We start from the raw sequence: 27,250 nt of genomic DNA, 5'->3' as shown, positions 1-27,250 counted from the left end.
GGTTTTTACCATTTTTTACCATTTTTACTGGTTTTTACCACCTATACTGGTTTATACTGGTCCATACTGGTCCATACTGGTTTATACTGGTCTGAAACGGTCACACGACCTTATACTGGTTTATACTGGTTTTTACTGGTTTTTACCATTCTTTAGTGTTTTTTACCACATCTACTGGTTTGAACTGGTTTATACCACTCCATACCGGTCCATACTGGTTTATACTGGTCCATACTGGTCCCTACCACCTAACCTTATACTGGTTTTTACTGGTTTATACTGGTTTATACTGGTTTATACTGTTTTTTACCATTTTTTACCATTTTTTACCATTTTTACTGGTTTTTACCACCTATACTGGTCCATACTGGTTTAAACTGGTTTATACTGGTTTATACTGGTCCATACTGCTCCCTACCACCTAGCCTTATACTGGTTTATACTGGTTTACGCTATTTTTCCCGTTTTTCCCCCATTTTTACCACCCGTACTGCCTTACGCCGCCTTGTACCGACGCATACTGGTTTGTACTGGTTTATACTGGTTTGTACTGGTTCCAGGCCATGCCGGACCCCCGGTTGGACCCGGGCCGTTTCGCCTCCGTTCACCGCCAGGGGGGGCCGGGTTCCTCGCGCCAGGCCCCGCCCCCTTCTGGGCGTGGCTTTTGGCGCCGCCTGGCGGCCAAGAGCGGCTGCTGCTGCGGCTGCTGCGGGAACCGGCAGCGGGAGCGGGACTGGGAGCCCATCCCGGGGGAGATCCCGGGCAGGAGGGCGGCGCAGCCCATCCGTCCAGGTAAGGGTTAAAAATTTCCCGGAGTTTGGGGGAAAAAAATTTAAAAAAAAATTTAAAAAATCCGGGGTTTTTTAGAGGCAGGCAGCACCGACGGCCGCCATTTTGCCCCTCACAAAATGGCCGCCGTTGTTAAGCCCTGCTCGCTTTTTCTTTCCTGCAGGTGTATTAAAAATACCTCAAAAAATCCTCTAAAATGACCCAAAAATACCCCCAAATATCCCAAAAAAATCCCCCCAAAAATCGTAAAAATCCCCCCAAAAATCCCTGTGAAATTCCAAAAAGAAATCCCAAAAATTTCACCCAGAAATCACCCCAAAAAAAAATCCCATAAAATCCTCTGAATATAAAAAAAAAATCACTGAAAAATCCCCCTAAATATCCCCAAAAATTCCCCCAAAAACCCTCCAAAAAATCATCCAAAAAATCCCCGAAAAATCCCTGAAAAATCCCCCTAAATATCCCCAAAAATTCCTCCAAAACCTCCAGAAAAAATCCTCAAAAAATCCCAAAAAAATACCCCAAAAAATCCCATAAAATCCTCAGAAATTCAAAATATAAATCCTAAAATGTTTGCCCAAAAAATCCCCTTAAAAATCCCAAAAAAATCCCCTAAAAAACCCCAAAAACCCCAAATCCGCCATTTTCCCCCTCACAAAATGGCCGCCTGCCCCAACCCCGCCATTTATTCCCCTCACAAAATGGCCGCCGGCCCCAACCCCGCCATTTATTCCCCTCACAAAATGGCCGCCAGACCCAACCCCGCCATTTTCCCCTCACAAAATGGCGGCCATCGCTAAGCCCCGCCCCTTTTCCCTTTTCCCGCAGGCCTATTGGCTCCGGTGTGGCTCCGCCCCGGCTCCTCGGCCAATCGCGTCGCTCCCCCCCTAAAATCCCCCCAAAATCCCTGTAAATAGCCCCAAAATCCCCACAAAAATCCCAAAAAATCCCCTCCCCAAAAATCGTAAAAATCCCCCAAAAAATCCCCAAAATTCCTCTGAAATTCCAAAATAAATCCCAAAAATTTCCCCCCAAATCCCTCCAAAAATCCTCTAAAATGACCGAAAAAATTCACCCTAAAAATTGTAAAGATCCCCAAAAAAATCCTAAAAATTCCTGTGACATTCCAAAAAGAAATCCCAAAAAATTCACCCATTATCCCCCAAAAAATCCCTGAAAAATCCCATAAAATCCTCAGAAATTCAAAATATTAATCCTAAAATGTTTGCCCAAAAAATCCCCTTAAAAACCCCAAAAAAATCCCCTAATAACCCCCAAATCCGCCATTTTCCCCCCTCACAAAATGGCCGCCAGCCCCAACCCCGCCATTTTCCCCCTCACAAAATGGCCGCCAGACCCAACCCTGCCATTTATTCCCCTCACAAAATGGCCGCCGGCCCCAACCCCGCCATTTTCCCCTCACAAAATGGCGGCCATGGCTAAGCCCCGCCCCTTTTCCCTTTTCTCGCAGGCCTATTGGCTCCGGTGTGGCTCCGCCCCGGCTCCTCGGCCAATCGCGTCGCTCACCACACCCAGGAGTTCGCCTGGCGCCCCCTGGTGGTGAGGAGGGGGCAGCGCTTCCATGTGGGCGTGGCCTTGCCCCGCCCCCTGCGGGAAGGGGAGGGGCTCTGCCTGGAGCTCACCCTCGGTATGCAAATGAGGGAAAATTCGGGAATTTTGAGGGGGATTTTGGTAAATTTTGGGGGTTTGGGGACTTGGAATTTTGGGGGGAAGTTTTGGGAATTTGAGGGAAAAATGTTGGGGTTTTAGGGTGAAAAATGGCGATTTTAGAGCCAAAAATGAGGGGAAATTGGGATTTTTTTGGGGGTGAATTTGAGGGGGAAAGTTTGGGAAATTTTGGGGAAATTTTGGGGAAAAATTCGTAAATTTTCGGGGGAAATTTTGGGTGGAATGTGAGATTTTTTTGGGGAAAATTGGGAAATTTTGTGGGAAATTCAGGCGTTTTTTGGTGGTAAAATTGTGAATTTTGTGGGAAATTTCGGGGATTTTTGTAGTTAAAATTCACAAATTTACTGGGATTTGGGGGAGATTTTTTTTTTTTTGGTAAATATGTAAATTTTATGCAAATTTGTGCTCCCAGGCCCCAGGTGTCCAAGGGTATTGGGGAATTTGGCGGCAAATTTTGGGGTAAAACTGGGAATTTTGGTGGGAACTATTTGGATTTTGATGGGAAATTCGGGATTTTTAAAGTGAAAATTTGTGAAATTTTGGGTAAAATTCGGAAATTTTATGAGGGAATTTTGAGATGGAATTTTTGAATTTTGTGGGAAATGTGGGGATTTGGTCAGGGAAATTGGGAATTTTTGGGAGGAATTTTTAGGGAAAAATTTGGAAGTTTTGGGGGGAATTCAGGAAATTTTTGGGGTGAAATTTGTGAATTTTGAGGCGAAATTTGGGGTGAAATTGTGGGGATTTTGGGGCAAAAGTGGACGATTTTGTGGGTGAATTTGCGATTTCTGAGGTAAAATTTTAGGAAATTTTGTAGGATTTTGGTGGCAAATCTGGGATTTTTGGGAAAACCGGTAAAACGCGCTGGGGATATGTAAATTGCATGTAAATTTTATGCAAATTTGCGTCCCCAGGCCCCAACCCCCAGGTGGCCAAGGGCACTCACGTCCTGGTGCCTCTGGGTGACTCCTCCCCCACGGGCTGGAGGGCGGAGCTGGATGAGGGCGTGGCCGAGCCCCTGGGGGGCGTGGCCGGGTGTGACCACGCCCTGTGGGTGGGGCTGACGGCCCCGCCCACGGCTCCCATTGGTCGGTACCGGTTGAGCGTCAGGACCAGGACGGAGGCCGGGGAATTCGCGGCGCCGTTCGAGCCCGAGAACGACGTGGTGGTGCTGTTCAATCCCTGGTGTGAAGGTGAAAAAAGGGGAATTTTTTGGGGGGAAAAAGGGGAATTTTGGTAAAAAATAATTAAGGAAAGATTGGGGGAAAATTGGGGGAAAAACGGGGAAAAAATGGGTAAAAAATGGGGAAGGTATGGGGGAAAAATGAAAAAAAAAACTTAAAAAGTTGGTTTAAAATGGGGGGAAATGGGCAAAAAATTGAGAAAAAAAAGAAGGAAAAAATGGGGAAAAATCAGGAAAAAAAAGGGGGAAAAAGCAGAAAAAAGAGGGAAAATTGGGGAAAAATGGGGAAAATATGGAGGAAAAATGAAAAAGAAAGTGAAAAGAATTGGTTAAAAATGGGGGGAAATTGGGGGGAATTTGAGAAAAAAAAGGAAGGAAAATTGTGGAAAAATCAGGGGAAAAAAAGGGAAAAAAGAGGAGAAATTGAGGAAAAAAGGAAAAAAATTGGGAAAAAAATTGGAAAGATGGGGAAAAACTGGAGGGAAATTGGGGAAAAATTGGGAAAAAGTAAGGGAAAAATCAGGAAAAAATGGGGGAAAATTGAGGAAAAAAATCAGGAAAAAAAGAGAAAAAATAGAAGAAAAAAGGAGAAAAAATTTGGGGGAAATGGGGAGAAAATTGGGGGAAATGGCCCTGGGAGCCTGAGAATGATGTGGTGGTGCTGTTCAATCCCTGGTGTGAAGGTGAAAAAAGGGGAATTTTTTGGGGGGGAAAAAGGGGAATTTTGGTAAAAAATAATTAAGGAAAGATTGGGGAAAAATTTGGGAAAAAACAGGAAAAAAATTGGTTAAAAAATGGGGAAGATATGGGGGGAAAATGAAAAAAAAACCCCTAAAAAATTGGTTTAAAATGGGGGGAAATTTGCAAAAAATTGAGAAAAAAAGAAGGAAAAAATGGGGAAAAAATCAGGAAAAAAAGAGGGAAAAAAGAGGAAAAATTGGGAAAAAATTGGGGGAAAATGAGAGAAAAAAGGGAAAAATTGGGAAAAAATGAGGAAAAAATGGGGGGAAAAATTGGGGAAAAATGAACAAAAAAGGGGAAAATGTGGGGAAAAATGTGGAAAAATTGGGGAAAAAATCGGCAAAAAGAGAAGAAAATGAGGAGGAAATGGGGAAGATGTGGAGGGAAAAATTGGGGAAAAATGGGGAAAAATGTGGGGAAAATCAGAAAAAAATGAAAAAAAAGGAGAAAAATTGGGGAAAAATGTGGAAAAATTGGGGAAAAATCGGGGAAAATATGGGGAAAAATGAAAAAAAAGGGAAAATTCGGGAAAAAATTGGGAAAAAATCAGGACAAAAAGAAGAAAAATCAGGAGGAAATGGGGAAGAAATGGAAGAGAAAATTGGGGAAAATGGGGAAAAATGTGGGGAAAATCAGAAAAAAATGAATGAAAGGAGAAAAATTGGGGGAAATGTGGAAAAATTGGGAAAAAATCAGGAAAAAAAGAAGAGAAATGGGGAAGATATGGAGGAAAAAATTTGGAAAAATGGGGGAAAATGGGGAAAATCAGAAAATAATAAAAAAAGGGGAAAAATTGGGGGAAAATGTGGAAAAATTGGGGAAAATCAGGAGGAAATGGGGAAGAAATGGAGGAAAAATGGTGGAAAAATGTGGGGAAAATCATAAAAAAATGAAAAAAGAAGAAAAATTGGGGGGAAAATTGGGGAAAATTAAAAGAAGGGAAAATTTGGGGAAAAATGTGGAAAAATCGGTAAAAAATCAGGGAAAAAGAAGAAAAATGAGGAGGAAATGGGGAAGAAATGCAGGAAAAAAATGGGAAAAAATTGGGGAAAAAAGGTGAAAAATGGGGAAAAAATGAAAAATAACGTGGGGAGAATGCAGGAGAAGGGGGAAATGAGGGGAAAAAGTGGAAAAAAGGAGGAAAAAAGGGAATTTTGGGGCGCAGAGGACTCGGTGTACATGGAGAAAACGAGCGACCTGAGCGAGTACGTCCTGAACGAGAGCGGCCGAATCTTCTACGGCACCGAGGAGCAAATCGCAGAGAGGGCCTGGAACTATGGGCAGGTACGGGGGGAAATATCACCCAGAAATGGCCCAAAAATCAGCCAAAAATGGCCCAAAAATAGCCCAAAATATCAGCCAGAAATGGCCCAAAAATCAGCCAAAAATGGCCCAAAAATCAGCCAAAAATGGCCCAAAAATCAGCCAGAAATGGCCCAAATATCACCCAGAAATGGCCCAAAAATCAGCCAAAAATGGCCCAAAATATCAGCCAAAAATGGCCCAAAAATCAGCCAAAAATGGCCCAAAAATCAGCCAAAAATGGCCCAAAATATCAGCCAGAAATGGCCCAAAAATCAGCCAAAAATGGCCCAAAATATCAGCCAGAAATGGCCCAAAAATCAGCCAGAAATGGCCCAAAAATCAGCCAAAAATGGCCCAAAATATCACCCAGAAATGGCCCAAAAATCAGCCAAAAATGGCCCAAAATATCAGCCAGAAATGGCCCAAATATCACCCAGAAATGGCCCAAAAATCAGCCAAAAATGGCCCAAAAATCAGCCAAAAATGGCCCAAAATATCAGCCAGAAATGGCCCAAAAATCAGCCAAAAATGGCCCAAAATATCAGCCAGAAATGGCCCAAAAATCAGCCAGAAATGGCCCAAAAATCAGCCAAAAATGACCCAAAATATCAGCTTGAAATGGCCCAAAAATCAGCCAAAAATGGCCCAAAATATCACCCAGAAATGGCCCAAAAATCAGCCAAAAATGGCCCAAAAATCAGCCAAAAATGGCCCAAAATATCAGCCAGAAATGGCCCAAAAATCAGCCAAAAATGGCCCAAAAATCAGCCAAAAATGGGCCAAAATATCACCCAGAAATTGTCCAAAATATCTCAAAATATCACCCAGAACCCAAAAATCAGCCAAAAATGGGCCAAAATATCACCCAGAAATTGTCCAAAATATCTCAAAATATCACCCAGAAATGGCCCAAAAATCAGCCAAAAATGGGCCAAAATATCACCCAGAAATGGCCCAAAAATCAGCCAAAAATGGCCCAAAATATCAGCCAGAAATGGCCCAAAAATCAGCCAGAAATGGCCCAAAATATCAGCCAGAAATGGCCCAAAAATCAGCCAGAAATGGCCCAAAATATCAGCCAGAAATGGCCCAAAAATCAGCCAAAAATGGCCCAAAATATCAGCCAGAAATGGCCCAAAAATCAGCCAAAAATGGCCCAAAATATCACCCAGAAATGGCCCAAAATATCAGCCAGAAATGGCCCAAAAATCAGCCAAAAATGGCCCAAAATATCAGCCAGAAATGGCCCAAATATCACCCAGAAATGGCCCAAAAATCAGCCAAAAATGGCCCAAAATATCAGCCTGAAATGGCCCAAAAATCAGCCAAAAATGGCCCAAAATATCAGCCAGAAATGGCCCAAAAATCAGCCAAAAATGGCCCAAAATATCACCCAGAAATGGCCCAAAAATCAGCCAAAAATAGCCCAAAAATAGCCCAAAATATCACCCAGAAATGGCCCAAAAATCAGCCAAAATGGCCCAAAATATCACCTAGAAATGGCCCAAAAATCAGCCAGAAATGGCCCAAAATATCAGCCTGAAATGGCCCAAAAATCAGCCAAAAATGGCCCAAAATATCAGCCTGAAATGGCCCAAAAATCAGCCAAAAATGGGCCAAAATATCAGCCAGAAATGGCCAAAATATCAGCCAGAAATGGCCCAAAAATCAGCCAAAAATGGCCCAAAATATCACCCAGAAATGGCCCAAAAATCAGCCAATAATAGCCCAAAAATAGCCCAAAATATCACCCAAAAATGGCCCAAAATATCAGCCAGAAATGGCCCATAAATAGCCCAAAATATCACCCAAAAATGGCCCAAAATATCAGCCAGAAATGGCCCATAAATAGCCCAAAAATCAGCCAAAAATAGCCCAAAATATCAGCCAGAAATGGCCCAAAAATCAGCCAAAAAGGGCCCAAAATATCAGCCAGAAATGACCCAAAAATCAGCCAAAAATGGCCCAAAATATCACCCAGAAATTGTCCAAAATATCTCAAAATATCACCCAGAAATGGCCCAAAAATCAGCCAAAAATGGGCCAAAATATCACCCAGAAATGGCCCAAAAATCAGCCAAAAATGGCCCAAAATATCAGCCAGAAATGGCCCAAAAATCAGCCAGAAATGGCCCAAAAATCAGCCAGAAATGGCCCAAAATATCACCCAGAAATGGCCCAAAAATCAGCCAAAAATGGCCCAAAAATCAGCCAAAAATGGGCCAAAATATCACCCAGAAATTGTCCAAAATATCTCAAAATATCACCCAGAAATGGCCCAAAAATCAGCCAAAAATGGCCCAAAAATAGCCCAAAATATCAGCCAGAAATGGCCCAAAAATCAGCCAAAAATGGCCCAAAATATCAGCCAGAAATGGCCCAAAAATCAGCCAAAAATGGCCCAAAATATCACCCAGAAATGGCCCAAAAATCAGCCAAAAATGGCCCAAAAATTGTGGCAAAATAGCCCAAAAATCAGCCAAAAATGGCCCAAAATATCACCCAGAAATGGCCCAAAAATCAGCCAAAAATAGCCCAAAATATCACCCAGAAATGGCCCAAAATCAGCCAAAAATAGCCCAAAAATAGCCCAAAATATCACCCAGAAATGGCCCAAAAATCAGCCAGAAATAGCCCAAAATATCAGCCAGAAATGGCCCAAAAATCAGCCAAAAATTGTGGCAAAATATCCCAAAATATCACCCAGAAATAGCCCAAATTTGACCCCAAAATGGCCCAAAAATGGCCCAAAATATCGCCCAAAAATTTGCCCATTTCTGATCCAATTTTTGGAGGAAATGTTGAGATTTCAGGAATTTTTTGATTCCCCAAAATTTGCACTTTTCCCCTCAAAAAAATTGCGAGAAAATTCCCCGAAACCGCCACCAGGGGGCGCCATTTTGGTGCCGTTTTTTTGGTGATTTTCCCGCCGAATTTCGCCCAATTTTTTTCGGAATTTTTTCGGGTTTTTTTTTTTTTTTGTTTTTTTGAGAAAATCCTTAAAATGTCTAAAAAACCCCAAAATCTGCATTTTTTGCCCCAAAAAGTTCGAGCCTGGGGTGTTGGAGGCCTGTTTGTTCATCCTGGACCGGCGGGGGATGCCCCACAGCGCCCGAGGCGACCCCGTCATGGTGGCCAGGGTGGTGTCGGCCATGGTGAGGAAAACGGGGGAAAAAAACGGGATTTTGGGAAAATTCGGGGATTTTGGGGAAAATTTTGGGAAAATTCGGGAATTTTGGGGGGATCTGTGGGGGAAAATCGCGAAATTTGGGGATTTTTGAGGGAAATTTTGGGGGGAAATTGAGGAATTTTCCGGGGATTTCTGAGGGGAATTTTTGTGATTTGGGGGAATTTCTGAGGGGAAAATTTGGAATTTTGGGAAAATTCGGGAATTTTGGGAAGTTTGGAGGATTTGGGGGAAAATTTCGGGCATTTTGGGGGGAAAATCGCAAAATTTGGGGGAAATTTTGGGGGAAATTTGAGGGGAAATTGAGGAATTTTGTGGGGATTTCTGAGGGGAATTTTTGTGTTCTGGGGGAATTTTTGAGGGGATTTTGGGGGGAAAATTCGGGAATTTTGGGGAAAATTTGGGAATTTTGGGGGGGTTTGTGGGGGAAAATCGCGAAATTTGGGGATTTTTGAGGGAAATTTTGGGGGGAAATTGAGGAATTTTGCGGGGATTTCTGAGGGGAATTTTTGTGATTTGGGGGAATTTCTGAGGGGAAAATTTGGAATTTTGGGAAAATTCGGGAATTTTGGGAAGTTTGGAGGATTTGGGGGAAAATTTCGGGCATTTTGGGGGGAAAATCGCAAAATTTGGGGGAAATTTGGGGGAAATTTGGGGGGAAATTGAGGAATTTTGCAGGGATTTCTGAGGGGAATTTTTGAGGGGATTTTGGGCGAATTTTTGAGGGGATTTGGGGAAAATTTGGGAATTTTGGGGAAAATTTGGGAAAATGTGGGAATTTTGGGGGGATTTGTGGGGATATTTTGGGAAATTTGGGGATTTTTGAGGGAAATTTTGGGGGGAAATTGAGGAATTTTCCGGGGATTTCTGAGGGGAATTTTTGTGTTCTGGGGGAATTTTTGAGGGGATTTTGGGGGAAAATTTCGGGATTTTTGGGAAAATTCGGGAATTTTAGGACGTTTGGAGGATTTGGGGGAAAAATTTGGGGGATTTTGGGGGGAAAATCGCAAAAATTTTGGGGAAATTTTGGGGGAAATTGAGGAATTTTGAGGGGGAATTTTGAGGGGAATTTTTGTGATTTGGGGGAATTTTTGAGGGGATTTTGGGGGGAAAATTTGGGATTTTGGGGGAATTTTTTCGGGGATTTTGGGAAAATTTGTGATTTTGGGAAAATTCGGAAATTTTGCTGGGATTTTTGAGGGAAATTTTGGGGAAATTTGGGGATTTTGGGGTAAAATGTAAAGGGAAATTCAGCAATTTTGAGGGGAATTTTTGAGGGGATTTTGGGAGAATTTGGGGATTTGGGGTGGATTTGGGGGAAAATTCGGGAATTTTGCTGGATTTTGGGAAAATTCAGGATATTTGGGGGAAATTTGGGAGGAATTTTTGGGGAAAACTTTGGAAATTTGGGGGAAATTTCAGGGATTTTTGAGAGAAATTTTGGAGTAATTTGGGGAAAAGTTCAGGAACTTTGGGGGGATTTTTGGGGGAAATTTGGGGGATATTTGGAATTTTAGTGGGAATTTGGGAAAATTTGGGGGGTTTGGGGGAGATTTTGAGAGAAATTTGGGGAATTTTGGGGTTTCAACCTTTTCCTGAGAATAATTTCAGGAATTTCAGAAACTTTCTGGGTGAATTTCAGGGAATTTGGTTGGAATTTTCTGGCAAATTTGACGTTAAAATTTCATCATTTTGGGCCTGAATTTTTGGGATTTTGGGCCAAAATTTTCCCAATTTTTTGGAATTTCGCTCCATTTTGGGATTTCACCAATTTTGGAATATTTGGGGGCGAATTTTTGAATTTTTGGCAAATTCCTTTTGGGGTTTTTTTGAGGCCTTTTAGGGCTGGAATTTTTTGGGAATTTCGAGGAATTTTTGGGGGAAATTTTTTTTTTTTTTGGGGTACGAATTTTGGGAATTTTTGGGAATTTTGACATGAACATTTCCAGGAATTTCAGGATCTTTGGGGCGGATTTTTTCTGGGAATTTCCATCATTTTTTAGTGGAATTTTCGCATTTTTCGCCGGAATTTTCGCATTTTTCGCCGGAATTTTCCCCTTTTTTCCCAAAAAAATTCCCAAATTTTTTTGGGGGTAAATTCCCCAATTTTTTCCCCTTTTTTCCCAGGTGAATTCCCTGGGAATATTTGGAATATTTGGGGGCGGATTTTCGAATTTTTGGCAGATTCCTTTTGGGCTTTTTTTGAGGCGTTTCGGGGCTGGAATTTTCCGGGAATTTCGAGGAATTTTTGGGGGGGAATTTGGGAATTTTGGAATTTTGGAATTTTTGGGAATGTTGACATGAACATTTCCAGGAATTTCAGGATCTTTAGGGTGGATTTTTTGCTGGGAATTTCCATCATTTTCCACCCGGAATTTTCGCGTTTTTCGCCGGAATTTTCGCGTTTTTCGCCGGAATTTTCACGTTTTTTCCCAAAAAAATTCCCAAATTTTTTTGGGGGTAAATTCCCCAATTTTTTCCCCTTTTTTCCCAGGTGAATTCCCTGGGAATATTTGGAATATTTGGGGGCGGATTTTTGAATTTTTGGCAAATTCCTTTTGGGCTTTTTTTGAGGCGTTTCAGGACTGGAATTTTTTGGGAATTTCGAGGAATTTTTTTATTTTTTGAGGCGGAATTTGGGAATTTTGGAATTTTGGAATTTTTGGGAATTTTGACATGAACATTTCCAGGAATTTCAGGATCTTTAGGGCGGATTTTTCCTGGGAATTTCCATCATTTTTCGCCAGAATTTTCGCCGGAATTTTCGCGTTTTTTCCTCGAAAAATCCCAAATTTTTTTATGGTAAATTCCCCAATTTTTCCCCTTTTTCCCAGGTGAATTCCCTGGGAATATTTGGAATATTTGGGGGCGGATTTTTGAATTTTTGGCAAATTCCTTTTGGGCTTTTTTTGAGGCGTTTCGGGGCTGGAATTTTTTGGGAATTTCGAGGAATTTTTGGGGGAAATTTGGGAATTTTGGAATTTTGGAATTTTTGGGAATTTTGACAAGAACATTTCCAGGAATTTCAGGATCTTTAGGGCGGATTTTTTGCTGGGAATTTCCATCATTTTCCATCATTTTTCAGTGGAATTTTCGCATTTTTCGCCGGAATTTTCGCGTTTTTTCCCCAAAAAATCCCAAATTTTTTTTGGGGTAAATTCCCCAATTTTTTCCCCTTTTTTCCCAGGTGAATTCCCTGGGAATATTTGCAATATTTGGGGGCGGATTTTTGAATTTTTGGCAAATTCCTTTTGGGCTTTTTTTTGAGGCGTTTCGGGGCTGGAATTTTTTGGGAATTTCGAGGAATTTTTGGGGGAAATTTGGGAATTTTGGAATTTTGGAATTTTTGGGAATTTTGACAAGAACATTTCCAGGAATTTCAGGATCTTTAGGGCGGATTTTTTGCTGGGAATTTCCATCATTTTCCATCATTTTTCAGTGGAATTTTCGCATTTTTCGCCGGAATTTTCGCGTTTTTTCCCCAAAAAATCCCAAATTTTTTTGGGGGGTAAATTCCCCAATTTTTTCCCCTTTTTTCCCAGGTGAATTCCCTGGGAATATTTGGAATATTTGGGGGCGGATTTTTGAATTTTTGGCAAATTCCTTTTGGGCTTTTTTTGAGGCCTTTTGGGGCTGGAATTTTTTGGGAATTTCGAGGAATTTTTGGGGGAATTTTTTTTTTTTTGGGGGGTACGAATTTGGGAATTTTTGGGAATTTTGACAGGAACATTTCCAGGAATTTCAGGATCTTTAGGGCGGATTTTTTGCTGGGAATTTCCATCGTTTTCCACCTGTTTTTTGCCGGAATTTTCGCGTTTTTCGCCGGAATTTTCGCGCGTTTTTCGCCGGAATTTTCGCGTTTTTTTCCCCGAAAAATTCCCAAATTTTTTTGGGGGTGAATTCCCGAATTTTTTCCCCCTTTTTTTCCCCCAGGTGAATTCCCTGGACGACAGCGGGGTCCTGGTGGGGAACTGGACCGGGGATTATTCCCAGGGCACGAACCCCTCGGCCTGGGCCGGATCCGTGGGGATCCTCAGGAGCTTCCACGGCTCCGGAGCCCCCGTGCGCTACGGGCAGTGCTGGGTGTTCGCCGGCGTGGTCACCACTGGTTCGTACTGGTTTATACTGGGAGGGGAGAAATGGGGGGAAAAAAATGGGGAAAAAACGGCGAAAAAACGGCGAAAATCGGGTGAAAAACGGCGAAAATCGGGCGGAAAAAAAGGGGGAAATGTGGGGAGGAAAGGGTTAAAAATGGGGGGGAAATATGGGGGGAAATGGGGATTTGGGGTTACTGGGTTATACTGGTTTGTACTGGGAGGGGAGAAATGGGGAAAAAATGGGGAAAAAATGGGAAAAGAACGGCGAAAATCGGGCGGAAAACGAGCGGAAAAAAGGGGGAAATGTGGGGAGGAAAGGGTTAAAAATGGGGGGAAAATTGGGGGAAAATTATGAAAAAATGGGGAAGAAAGGGTTAAAATTGGATTTGGGGTTACTGGTTTGGACTGGTTTGTACTGGGAGGAGAGAAATGGGGAAAAATGGGGGAAAAAATGGGGGGAAAATGGGGAAAATCGGGCAAAACTTGGGCCAAAAACGAGCGGAAAAAAGGGGGAAATGTGGGGAGGAAAGGGTTAAAAATGGGGGGGAAATGGGGGGGAAATGATGAAAAAATGGCAAAAAATGGGGAAGAAAGGGTTAAAATTGGATTTGGGGTGACTGGTTTGTACTGGGAGGAGAGAAATGGGGAAAAAACAACGAAAATCGGGCAAAAAATGAGCGGGAAAAGGGGGAAATGTGGGGAGGAAATGTGGGGAGGAAAGGGTTAAAAATGGAGGAAATGGGGGATACTGGTTTATACTGGTCCGTACTGGTTTGTACTGGTCCGTACTGGGAATTGGGACGAACTGGGAGGGATTTGGGGCCTTTGAAATGGTGAAAAACGGGCCCAAAATTGGGATTTTTGGGGATTTTTTGGGGATTTTTTGGGGTTTTTTCCCCTTTTCCCGCCCCATACCGGCCCGTACTGGTTTATACTGGTTTATACTGGTTTGTACTGGGAATTGGGATGAACTGGGAGGGTTTTGGGGGCGAATTCAGAGCTCTAAAACGGCCCCAAAATTGGGATTTTTTGGGGATTTTTTGGGATTTTTTTGGGGATTTTTTGGGATTTTTTTGGGTTTTTTTCTGTTTTTCCCCCCCCATACTGGTCCATACTGGTTTGTACTGGTTTATACTGGTCCATACTGGGAATTGGGATGAACTGGGAGTGTTTTGGGGGCCAATTCAGGGCTCTAAAACGGCCCCAAATTTGGGATTTTTTGGGGATTTTTTTGGGGATTTTTTTGGGGTTTTTTCCCCTTTTCCCCCCCTATACTGGTTTGTACTGGTCCATACTGGTTTATACTGGTCCGTACTGGGAATTGGGACAAACTGGGAGGGATTTGGGGCCTTTGAAATGGTGAAAAACGGCCCCAAAATTGGGATTTTTTTGGGATTTTTTCGGGGTTTTTTCCGCTTTTCCCGCCCCATACCGGTCCATACTGGTTTGTACTGGTTTGTACTGGTTTATACTGGTTTGTACTGGTAGTTCTGCGCTGCCTGGGCCTGCCCACCCGCACGGTGACCAATTACAACTCGGCCCACGACACCGACACCTCCCTGACCACCGACATCTACCTGGACGAGGCCATGAGGCCCCTGGAGCGCCTCAACACCGACTCCGTCTGGTACCGGTTATACTGGTTTATACTGGTTTATACTGGGAGGGACTGGGAGGGACTGGGAGGGACTGGGAGGGGGAAAAAACGGCGAAAATTGGGGGAGAAACGAAGAAAAAATGGGGGAGAAAGGGTTAAAAACGGGGGGAAATGGGGGTTTTGGGGTTACTGGTTTGTACTGGTTTCATACTGGTTTATACTGGGAGGGGACTGGGGGTTACTGGTTTATACTGGGAGGGACTGGGAGGGGAAAAATGGGGAAAAATGGGGAAAAATGGAGAAGAAAGGGTTAAAAATGGGGGTTTTGGGGTTACTGGTTTATACTGGTTTGGGACTGGGGGTTACTGGTTTATACTGGTGCCTTACTGGTTTATACTGGGAGGGGACTGGGGGTTACTGGTTTATACTGGGAGGGACTGGGAGGAGATAAAGGGGGGGAAATGGGGAAAAAATGGGGAAAGAAAGGGTTAAAAATGGGGGTTTTGGGGTTACTGGTTTGTACTGGTTTCATACTGGTTTATACTGGTTTGGGACTGGGGGTTACTGGTTTGGGACTGGGGGGTTACTGGTTTGTACTGGTGCCTTACTGGTTTATACTGGGAGGGGAAAAATGGGGAAAAATGGGAAAAATGGGGAAGAAAGGGTTAAAAATGGGGGTTTTGGGGTTACTGGTTTGTACTGGTTTCATACTGGTTTATACTGGTTTGGGACTGGGGGGTTACTGGTTTATACTGGTGCCTTACTGGTTTATACTGGGAGGGAACTGGGAGGGGAAAAATGGGGAAAAATGGGGAAGAAAGGGTTAAAAATGGGGGTTTTGGGGTTACTGGTTTGTACTGGTTTCATACTGGTTTGTACTGGTTTGGGACTGGGGGTTACTGGTTTGGGACTGGGGGGTTACTGGTTTGTACTGGTGCCTTACTGGTTTATACTGGGAGGGGAAAAATGGGGAAAAATGGGGGAAAAATGGGGAAGAAAGGGTTAAAAATGGGGGTTTTGGGGTTACTGGTTTATACTGGTTTGGGACTGGGGGTTACTGGTTTATACTGGTGCCTTACTGGTTTATACTGGGAGGGGACTGGGGGTTACTGGTTTATACTGGGAGGGACTGGGAGGAGATAAAGGGGGGGAAATGGGGAAAAATGGGGAAGAAAGGGTTAAAAATGGGGGTTTTGGGGTTACTGGTTTGGGTCTGGGGGTTACTGGTTTGTACTGGTGCCTTACTGGTTTATCCTGGGAGGGAACTGGGAGGGGAAAATGGGGAAAAATGGAGAAGAAAGGGTTAAAAATGGGGGTTTTGGGGTTACTGGTTTGTACTGGTTTATACTGGTTTGGGACTGGGGGGTTACTGGTTTGTACTGGTTTATACTGGGAGGGAACTGGGAGGGGAAAAATGGGGAAAAATGGGGGGAAAATGGAGAAGAAAGGGTTAAAAATGGGGGTTTTGGGGTTACTGGTTTGTACTGGTTTCATACTGGTTTATACTGGTTTGGGACTGGGGGGTTACTGGTTTATACTGGGAGGGGACTGGGGGTTACTGGTTTATACTGGGAGGGACTGGGAGGAGATAAAGGGGGGAAAATGGGGGAAAAATGGGGAAAGAAAGGGTTAAAAATGGGGGTTTTGGGGTTACTGGTTTATACTGGTTTGTACTGGTTTGGGACTGGGGGGTTACTGGTTTGTACTGGTTTATACTGGTTTGGGACTGGGGGGTTACTGGTTTATACTGGGAGGGGTTTTGGGGGGGAATTTGGGGCTCTTAAAGGGTTAAAAATTGGGTTTGTACTGGTTTATACTGGTCCGTACTGGTCTGTACTGGTTCATACTGGTCCATACTGGTTTATACTGGGAATGGAATAAACTGGGAGGGGATTTGGTGCTGTAAAATGGGTGAAAATTGGGATTTTTTACTGGTTTTTACTGGTTTTTACCGGTTTTTTCTACTTTTATTGGTTTATACTGGTCTATACTGGTTTATACTGGTCCATACTGGTTTATACTGGTTTGTACTGGGAATGGGATTTACCGGGAGTGGATCTCAGGGACTTTTCGGGCGCTAAAAGGCTCAAAAACGGGCGAAAAAAATGGGATTTTTTCCCGCTTTTTTTCTGCTTTTCCCCCTCCATACTGGTCCATACTGGTTTATACTGGTTTGTACTGGTTTATACTGGTCTGTACTGGTGCAGGAACTTCCACGTGTGGAACGACTGCTGGATGAAGAGGCCGGACCTGCCCCAGGGCTACGACGGTTGGCAGGTGGTGGACGCCACCCCCCAGGAGACCAGCAGCGGTACTGGTTTATACTGGTTTATACTGGTTTATACTGGTTTATACTGGTTTGGACTGGTTTGGACTGGTTTGGACTGGTTCGGACTGGTTTGGACTGGTTTGGACTGGGAGGGGGGAAAAACGGGGGGAAGAAATGGAGGAGAAAGGGTTAAAAGGGGATTTGGGGTTACTGGTTTGTACTGGTTTATACTGGTCCATACTGGTCCATACTGGTTTGGACTGGGAGGGAGTTCAAGGGTTAAAAAATGGGGGGAAATGGGGATTTTTGTACTGGTTTGTACTGGTTTGTACTGGTTTGTACTGGGATGGGGTTTGGGAGGGAACTGGGAGGGGATTCGGGGTTACTGGTTTATACTGGTCCATACTGGTTTTGGTTTATACTGGGTTATACTGGTTTGGACTGGTTTATACTGGTTTGTACTGGGTTATACTGGGTTATACTGGTTTCCATGACTCATCCTTTACTGGTTTATACTGGTTCTTACTGGTTTATACTGGTTTTTCCTATTTTTTCCCACCCATACTGGTCCATACTGGTCCATACTGGTTTCTAGTGACTTAAACCACTTTAAACTGACTTATATCGCTTTATACTGGTTTGTACTGGTTTGTACTGGTTTGTACTGGTTCGTACTGGTTTATACTGGTCCATACTGGTTTGTACTGGTCCGTACTGGGAATTGGGATGAACTGGGCGGGTTTTGGGGGCGAATCCAGGGCTCTAAAACGGCCCCAAAATTGGGATTTTTTCGGGGTTTTTTCCCCTTTTCCCGCCCCAAACTGGTCCGTACTGGTCCGTACTGGTTTGTACTGGTTTATACTGGTTTATATTGGTCCGTACTGGTTTTCCCAGGCCTGTTCTGCTGCGGGCCGTGCTCGGTGACCGCGGTCAAGAACGGCGACGTCTTCCTCAAGTACGACACGCCCTTCGTCTTCGCCGAGGTGGGCGGGGCTGAATTATGCAAATGAGGCCGTCAGGAGGCTCGTTAGTGGCGGCTCTCGGGCGGGGCCAAGGGGGTGGCGGTGGTTGATTATGCAAATGAGGAGGGTGGGGTATGGAAATGAGCGGGCGGGGAGTGAGGGAGGGTTGGTGGGGATAGGGGTGGGCGTGGCGGGAATATGCAAATGAGGGGTTAATGAGCGGGGGTTGGGAGGTGTAATAATGGTGCTGATCAATGGGAACTTGTTAATTATGCAAATGATGATATCCATGCAAATTAACATCGTTAATTATGTAAGTGATGCCTTTAATTATGGAAATGAGCAGGTGAGCAATGAAGGCGTTGCTGATGGTTTGAGGGGGTGTGGGCGTGGCCTGATTATGCAAATGAGGGCTTGGTTATGCTAATTAGAAAGCGCACTTATTGATGTAATGGGGTAATAATTACGCAAATGATTTGGGGTTTTATGCAAATGAGCAGATGAGCAATTACTGTGCTGGTATATTGCGGTGGTGGGCGTGGACTCAATATGCAAATGAGAGCTTGATTAGGCTAATTAATATGTATAATCAATAGTGCTACGGGGTAACAAATGATTATGCAAATGAGAGGGTTAATTATGGAAATGAGCCCCTGAGCAATAACAATCTGCAGGACCCTTAAACTGGTAGGCGTGGCTGAAATATGCAAATGAGTGCTTGGTTATGCTAATTACGGTGAGTGACTAATGGTGCTGATGATGTCACAATTAATTATGCAAATGATATCGTTAATTAGCCCCTGAACAATGACAGTGCAATGACTTGGATTGGTGGGTGTGTCCTAAATATGCAAATGAGGGCTTGATTATGCTAATTCGCAGATGTAACTAATGGTGTGAAGGGGGTGATCATTAATTATGCAAATGAGATTGGTAATTATGGAAATGAGCAGGTGAACAATGATTGGTGACCCGGCCGCTTGTGGTGGTGGTCGTGCCCTAGATATGCAAATTAGATGCAAAATTATGCAAAAATCGCCAGTGAAAACCGACAAAGTGTGGTGGCTTTTGGTGGGCGTGGCCTAATTATGCAAATGAGAACGGGTGTGGGTTACTTGAGCTCATGTGCGGCGTGCTTCACTAACACTAACGAGGTTATTAAATATGCAAATGAGCAGGTGAGCAGCAGCGTGGTCAGCACTGGCTTCTGGTGGTGGGCGTGGCCTCTGTATGCAAATGAGACCGGCACAGGTTTGTTATGCTAATGAGGGGCGGGGGTAATGGTGCTAATTAATGGAGTATTAATGCGGTCATTAATTATGCAAATGAGCAGGTTAATGGTGCCATGGTTTGCTGGCAAGGGCACTGCCTGAATATGCAAATCAGGGTTTAATGACACTAATTAGAGGAGTAATGGAATCCTGCGGGTGAAAGGGGGATTATTGCTACTAACGAGGTAACTAAATATGCTAATGAGGTGATTAATTATGCTAATGAGGTGTGCTGGCAGCTCCAGGGCCGTGTCCTAATTATACAAACCAGGGGTTAATTACCTTAATTAGGAGGCCTGGTTAATTCCAACGATCAGGGGGATCATTAGTGCCACTGATGAGCTAATTATTTATGCAAATGAGCTCACGAATTATGCAAATGAGGCTGGTGACCAGTGACAAGGTGCACTGGCGTACATAAACCTAATTACACAAACCAGGGGTTAATTACCTTAATTAAGAGCCATATTTAACCCTGATGATCAGTGGGCGATACAATATGCAAATGAGCTCATGAATTATGCAAATTACGTCGGTGAACCGCCACAAGGTGTGCTGGCATGCTCGAACCTAATTACACAAAACAAGGGGCTAATTAGACTAATTAGGAGCCATATTTAATTCCATCCGTCAATGGATGTCTGGCTATGCAAATGAGCTCATGAATTATGCAAATGAGGCTGGCGAACAGCGACAACCTGCACCCTCATACATAAACCTAATTACGCAAAGCCTGGGGCTAATGACTCTAATTAGGAACCGTATTAATGCCATTGCTCAATGGACGATAAGCTATGCAAATGAGCTCATGAGTTATGCAAATGAGGCCGGCGAACAGCAACGAGCTGCAAAGGAATCTGTGCGGGACATGCCTTAATTACGCAAGACCTGGGGCTAATTACCTTAAATAGGAGCCATGCTTAACCCCTTTTCTGACTGGCTGATATTATATGCAAATTAGCTGATAAACTATGCAAATGAGGCTGGTGAACGGCCACAAGCTGCACCCGCATACACAAACCTAATTACGCAAAACCTGGGGCTAATTATGTTAAATAGGAGCCATACTTAACGCGGTTGCTGAGTGGCTGATATTGTATGCAAATTAGCTGATAAACTATGCAAATGAGGCTGGTGAACTGCGACAGTGTGCACAAACCTAATTACGCAAAACCTGGGGCTAATTACCATTACAACAAAACCTAATTAACTATGCCACAGTGAGTGCTTATCAATGCCTCTAAGGTGCTTATTAATATGCAAATTAGCTCATTAACATGCGAATTAGAGGCTAACCGCTACAAGGCAGCGCTGGCGCCATCACCCCCACCCGGGGGGGGGGGAGTTTCGCCAGCGCCCTAATTGCCCAACCCGGGGGTTAATTGCTTTAATTACGAACCCTACTTAACCCTGGCGGTGCGGGCGCCGATTAGGCATGCAAATGAGGCGGCTAATTATGCAAATTGGCAGGTGAACAGCGACAAGGTGTACTGGCAGCGGCAGGCGCACGGCGGCTTCGCCGTGGTGCACGTGGAGCAGGGCGCCATCGGCCGCAGGATCAGCACCCTGGGCGCCGGCTCTGCCGCCAGAGTGGACATCACTGACCAGTACAAGCACCCCGAGGGTCAGTGGGGGACGCTGGGTGACCACTGGGTGACCACTGGGTGACCAATGACCAAAAATGGCCAAAAAAATCCGGCTCAAAATGGCCCAAAAATGACCGAAAATGGCCCAAAAATGACCCCAAAAGACCCTGAGTGACCACTGAGCACTGAGCCAAAGTGGCCAAAAAACGGCCCCAAAATGGCCAAAAAAGGGCCCCAAAATGGCCCAAAAATGACCCTGAGTGACCAATGAGTGACCACTGAGTGACCACTGGGTGACCACTGACCAAAAATGGCCAAAAAAATCCGGCTCAAAATGGCCCAAAAATGACCCAAAATGGCCCAAAAATGACTGAAAATGACCCTGAGTGACCGCTGAGCACTGACCCAAAATGGCCAAAAAACTGGCCAAAAAACGGACCCAAAATGGCCCAAAAATGACCCTGAGTGACCAATGAGTGACCACTGAGTGACCACTGGGTGACCACTGACCAAAAATGGCCAAAAAAATCCGGCTCAAAATGGCCCAAAAATGACCGAAAATGGCCCAAAAATGACCCCAAAAGACCCTGAGTGACCACTGAGCACTGAGCCAAAATGGCCAAAAAACGGCCCCAAAATGGCCCAGAAATGACCCTGAGTGACCACTGAGTGACCACTGGGTGACCAAGGAGTGACCAATGACCAAAAATGGCCAAAAAAATCCGGCTCAAAATGGCCCAAAAATGACCGAAAATGGCCCAAAAATGGCCCAAAAATGACTGAAAATGACCCTGAGTGACCGCTGAGCACTGACCCAAAATAGCCAAAAAACGGCCAAAAAAGGCCCCAAAATGGCCCAAAAATGACCCTGAGTGACCACTTAGTGTCCACTGAGTGACCACTGACCCAAAATGGCCAAAAAAATCCGGCTCAAAATGGCCCAAAAATGACCGAAAATGGCCCAAAAATGACCCCAAAAGATCCTGAGTGACCACTGAGCACTGACCCAAAATAGCCAAAAAACGGCCAAAAAAGGCCCCAAAATGGCCCAAAAATGACCCTGAGTGACCAATGAATGACCACTGAGTGACCACTGGGTGACCACTGACCCAAAATGGCCAAAAAAAACCGGCTCAAAATGGCCCAAAAATGACCGAAAATGGCCCAAAAATGACCCCAAAAGACCCTGAGTGACCACTGAGCACTGAGTCAAAATAGCCAAAAAACGGCCAAAAAAGGCCCCAAAATGGCCCAAAAATGACCCTGAGTGACCAATGAGTGACCACTGAGTGACCAGTGGGTGACCACTGACCCAAAATGGCCAAAAAAATCCGGCTCAAAATGGCCCAAAAATGAACGAAAATGGCCCAAAAATGACCCCAAAAGACCCTGAGTGACCACTGAGCACTGACCCAAAATGGCCAAAAAACGGCCCCAAAATGGCCCGAATTGACCCTGAGTGACCACTGAGTGACCACTGGGTGACCAAGGAGTGACCACTGACCAAAAATGGCCAAAAAAATCCGGCTCAAAATGGCCCAAAAATGACCCAAAATCACCCAAAAATGACCCCAAAAGACCCTGAGTGACCACTGAGCACTGAGCCAAAATGGCCAAAAAACGGCCCCAAAATGGCCTGAATTGACCCTGAGTGACCACTGAGTGACCACTGAGTGACCACTGGGTGACCAAGGAGTGACCACTGACCAAAAATGGCCAAAAAAACCCGGTTAAAATGGCCCAAAAATGACTCTGAGTGACCACTGAGTGACCACTGAGTGACCACTGAGTGACTATAGGGTGACAAATGAGTGACCACTGACGCCTGAGTGACCGAAACCTTGACCATTGACCCACTCAATGACCAATGACCCAACCATTGACCAATGACCCCTTGACCAATGACCCCTTGACCCAACCAATGACCCCTTGACCCAATGACCAATGACCAAACCGATGACCAATGACCCAACCAACGATCCCTTGACCCAACCCTTGACCCAATGACCAAACCGATGACCAATGACCCAACCAATGGCCAATGGCCAAAGACCAATGACCCAACCCTTGACCCAACCCTTGACTCCTTGACCCGACCCTTGACCAATGACCTGACCCTTGATCCCTTGACCCAATGACCAAACCGATGACCAATGACCCAACCAAGGACGCAACCTTTGACCCAACCAATGACCATTGACCCTAAACCTTGACCCCTTGACCCAACCTTTGACCCCTTGACCCAACCAATAACCAATGATCAAACCCTTGACTCCTTGACCCAACCCTTGACCCCTTGACCAATGACCAATGACCCAACCATTGACCCAACTCTCAACCAATGACCCCTTGACCAATGACCCAACCCTTGACTTCTTGACCCAATCCTTGACCCAATCACCAAACCGATGACCAATGACCCAACCAATGATCCAACCAATGACCCAAGCCTTGACCCCTTGACCAATGACCATTGACCAATGACCCAACCAATGGCCAATGGCCAAAGACCAATGACCCAACCAATGGCCAATGGCCAAAGACCAATGTCCCAAACCTTGACCCCTTGACCCAAACCTTGACCCCTTGACCCAACCAATAACCAATGACCCAACCCTTGACTCCTTGACCCAATGACCAATGACCAAACTGATGACCAATGACCCAACCAATGACGCAACCCTTGACCCCTTGACCAATGACCCAACCAATGGCCAATGGCCAAAGACCAATGACCCAATCCTTGACCCCTTGACCCAATCCTTGACCCAATGACCAAACCGATGACCAATGACCCAACCCTTGACCCAACCCTTGACCCCTTGACCCAACCAATGACCAATGCCCCCTTGACCAATGACCAAAGACCAATGACCCAACCAATGACCATTGACCCAACCAATGCCCAATGACCAAAGACCAATGACCCAACCCTCGACCAATGACCCCACCAATGACCTTTGACCCCACCAATGACCAATGACCATTCCCGCCAGGCTCGGAGGAGGAACGCCGCGCCGTCAACGCCGCCACCTCGCACGGCTCCCGCCCTCGCCAGCGCGGCCCGACCTCGGCCGGAGAGGTCACCCTGACCGTCGGCTCCGGTCCGGCCGTGGCCGGAGCCGAGCTGGACCTTCGGGCAGTGGTCAAGAACCAGGGGGCGGAGCCTCGGACGCTGCGGCTGCGCTTCTCCCTCTGCGCCGTGCGCTACACCGGCGTGGCCGGGGCCGCCTTCCGGCAGGAGCAGCACCGCCGGACGCTGCCGCCCGCGCAGGGTGAGCCGCTGGTTTATACTGGGAGGGACTGGGAGGGGAGAAACGGGGGAAAACCGGGGGAAAACGGTGAAAAAACGACCAGAAACGGGCAAAAAATGGGGAAGTAAGGGGTTAAAAATGGGGGAAAGGGGATTTGGGGTTACTGGTTTGTACTGGTTTGTACTGGGAGGGACTGGGAGGGGGTTTTGGGGCGGTTTGGGGCGGTTTTGGGTCAGGGAAAAGGGTGAAAAATGGGGGTTAAATTCTGTATTTGATACTGGTTTGGTACTGGTTTGGTACTGAGGTGTCCCCAGTGTCCCCTGGGGGTGTCCCCGATGTCCCTTTGAGTGTCCCCAGTGTCCTTTAGGGTGTCCCTGACATCTCTGGGGGTGTCCCCAATGTCCCCAAACAGAGGACACGGTGACAATGACCGTGAGCTACTCCGAGTACCAGCCCCACGTGGGTGACCAGGACGCGCTGAAGCTGACGGTGGCGGCGGCCGTGCAGGAGACAGGGCAGGTGCTGGCCAAGGAGCTGCTGGTGCGGCTGCACACGCCCGAGCTCACCCTGACGGTAACGAAACCACCCCGAGAAATATTCGGGGCGACCCCAAAAATTTGCGGTTTGGGGAAGGCTTTGGGGTTTTTTTTTGTTCAGGAGATGGGGAAGAGGATGAAATCTCCATTGGTGTTAATGGGGTAGACCTGGTGTCCATGAATTACCATTGGATTTAATGGGGGTAGACCTGGTGTCCAAAATTACCCATTGACTTTAATGGGGTAGACCTGGTGTCCATCATTCCCATTGGCTTTAATGGGGGTAGACCTGGTGTCCAAAATTCCCCATTGATTTCAATGGGGTAGACCTGGTGTCCCCAAAATCCCCATTGACTTTAATGGGGTAGACCTGGTGCCCCTAAATCCCCATTGACTCTAATGGGGTAGACCTGGTGTCTGAAATTGCCCATTGACTTCTATGGGGTTGACCTGGTGTCTAAAAATCCTCATTGGTTTTAATGGGGTAGACCTGGTGTCCAAAAATGAGCTGGTGTCCAAAAATACCCATTGACTTTAATGGGGTAGACCTGGTGTCCAAAATTCCCCATTGATTTCAATGGGGTAGACCTGGTGTCCCTAAAATCCCCATAGACTTCTATGGGGTAGACCTGGTGTCCAGAATCCCTATTGAGTCTTAACGGGGTAAACCTGTAGTCCCATATTCCCCATTGACTTCAATGGGGGTAGACCTGGTGTCTGTCACTCCCTATTGACTTTAATGGGGTTAAAAAATGGTGAAAAAGAGGGATTTTTGGGTAAAAATAAGGGATTTTTTTGGGGTGAAAAATGGGGATTGTTGGTGTCCTGCAGCTGCTGGGCCTAGCTGTGGCGGGCCAGGAGGTGGTGGTGTACGTGGTTTTCCAGAACACTACTGGAGCCTCTGAACAGGGCCTTGTTCTCTAAATGTCCATTGCTTTCAATGGGGGTAGACCTGGTGTCCAAAATTACCCATTGAAGTCAATGGGGTAGACCTGGTGTCCAAAATCCCCATTGACTTTAATGGAGTAGACCTGGTGTCCCAAATTCCTATTGACTTTTATGGGGTAGACCTGGTGTCCAAAAATCACCATTGACTCTAATGGGGTAGACCTGGTGTCCAAAATCCCCATTGACTTTAATGGGGTAGACCTGGTGTCTAAAAGTCCTCATTGGCTTTAATGGGGTAGACCTGGTGTCCGTAATTCCCCATTGGCTTTAACGGGGGTAGACCTGGTGTCCAAAATTACCCATTGACTTTAATAGGGTAGACCTGGTGTCTGAAATTCCCCATTGACTTCAATGGGGTAGACCTGGTGTCCCAAATTCCCCATTGACTTTAATGGGGATAAGAAGTGGTGAAAAATGGGGTTTTTTGGGGTTAAAAAAAAAGGTATTTTTTTGGGGTGAAAAATGGGGATTTTGGGTCTCCCACAGCTGCTGGGCCCGGCCGTGGTGGGCCAGGAGGTGCCTGTGCAGGTGGTTTTCCAGAACCCTCTACCGGAGCCGCTGACCGGAGCCTCGCTGAGGATGGAGGGCGCCGGGATCTCCTGTCCCAAACCGGTGTCACTGGGGTGAGACTGGGATGGACTGGTTTATACTGGGAGGGACTGGGAGGGGGGAAATGGGGAAAAATGGTGAAAATGGGTGAAAAAGGGATGACAATTGGGTAAAAAAAAGGACAGAAAAAGGACGAAAAATGGGTAAAAATAGGGTTAAGAAAGGGTTACATTTGGAATTAAGGTTACTGGTTTGGACTGGGAGGGACTGGGAGGGGGAAATGGGGAGAAAATGGACAAAAAAATGGGTAAAAAATTGGTGAAAAATGGACAAAAATGGGTAAAAATGGGTAAGAAAGGGTTAAGAAAGGGCTAAATTTTGATTTGGGTTACTGGTTTATACTGGGAGGAGGGAAATGGGGAGAAAAGGGTGTAAAATGGTTAGAAATGGTAAAAAAAGGGGGGAAATGGGTAAAAAGGGGTTAAGAAAGGGGTTAAGACAGGGGTTAAGAAAGGGTTAAAAGGAGATTTGGGGTTACTGGTTTGTACTGGTTTATACTGGGAGGGACTGAGTAGGGGGAAATGGGGGAAAAGGACAAAAAATGGGTAAAAATGGGTAAAAAATGGGTAAAAAAAATGGGTAAAAAATGGGTAAAAAAGGGTTAAAAGGGGTTTGGGGTTACTGGTTTGTACTGGTCCATATTGGTTTACACTGGGGGGGTCACTGGGATGAACTGGGACCGGTTTACCTCAAACTGGGAGCCCGTTTGATCCATACTGGTTCCTACTGGTTGATCCTGGTTCGTCCCCGCGCAGGTCGGTGGGGGCGGGGCAGACGCTCCGGCTCAGCCAATCAGTGACGCCGCTTCGGGCCGGACAGCGCCGCCTGGCGGCCACGCTGGAAAGCGCAGCCCTGCCCCCGTTGACGGGCAGCGTCCAGTTCAACGTGGCTGCTGGGGATACTGGGGATACTGGGAGCACTGGGAACCTGACTGGGAATGCTGGGAGTGCCGGGAGGAGGAGGAGGAGGAGGAGGAGGGGGAGGCCGGGAGGAAGCACGGGGGGGTGAAGGGGGTGAGACTGGGAGCGCTGGGAGGGGGTTTGGGTGATACTGGGAGCGCTGGGAGGGGGTTTTGGGGTTACTGGTTTATACTGGGAGCCATACTGGGAGCGCTGGGAGGGATCGTTGGTCCATACTGGTTCATACTGGGAGCACTGGGAGGGGTCACTGGTTCATACTGGTCCATGCTGGTTCCTACTGGGAGCACTGGGAGGGGTTTTGAGGTTA

At 45.7% G+C, this 27,250-nt stretch overlaps 1 protein-coding gene across 1 annotated transcript; it reads left to right on the top strand.

The window, feature by feature from the left end:
* Positions 1-563: 563 nt before the first annotated feature.
* TGM1 (transglutaminase 1) lies at positions 564-27,031 on the top strand. Its single transcript, XM_066571212.1, has 14 exons — positions 564-792; positions 2,261-2,437; positions 3,393-3,671; positions 5,568-5,686; positions 8,755-8,862; positions 12,828-13,002; positions 14,480-14,618; positions 16,796-16,899; positions 17,752-17,840; positions 20,561-20,714; positions 23,673-23,951; positions 24,343-24,503; positions 25,901-26,037; positions 26,779-27,031. Exons 1-14 carry the CDS (start codon positions 564-566, stop codon positions 27,029-27,031), a joined length of 2,403 nt encoding a protein of 800 aa, XP_066427309.1.
* The last annotated feature ends 219 nt before the right edge of the window (positions 27,032-27,250 follow it).

This window comes from Molothrus aeneus, unplaced genomic scaffold (genome assembly GCF_037042795.1).
Source record: "Molothrus aeneus isolate 106 unplaced genomic scaffold, BPBGC_Maene_1.0 scaffold_393, whole genome shotgun sequence".
Taxonomy (NCBI): Eukaryota; Metazoa; Chordata; class Aves; order Passeriformes; family Icteridae; genus Molothrus; species Molothrus aeneus.
The sequence above is the reverse complement of the archived record's forward strand: the minus strand, read 5'-3'. Positions and strand labels throughout refer to the sequence as shown.

Coding starts and splice junctions, on each gene's coding strand:
- TGM1 (XM_066571212.1), top strand. CDS start 564: ATGCCGGACCCCCGGTTGGACCCGGGCCGTTTCGCCTCCGTTCACCGC. Junction 2,438..3,392: donor CTGCCTGGAGCTCACCCTCG/GTATGCAAATGA, acceptor TTGCGTCCCCAG/GCCCCAACCCCCAGGTGGCC. Junction 23,952..24,342: donor GACGCTGCCGCCCGCGCAGG/GTGAGCCGCTGG, acceptor GTCCCCAAACAG/AGGACACGGTGACAATGACC.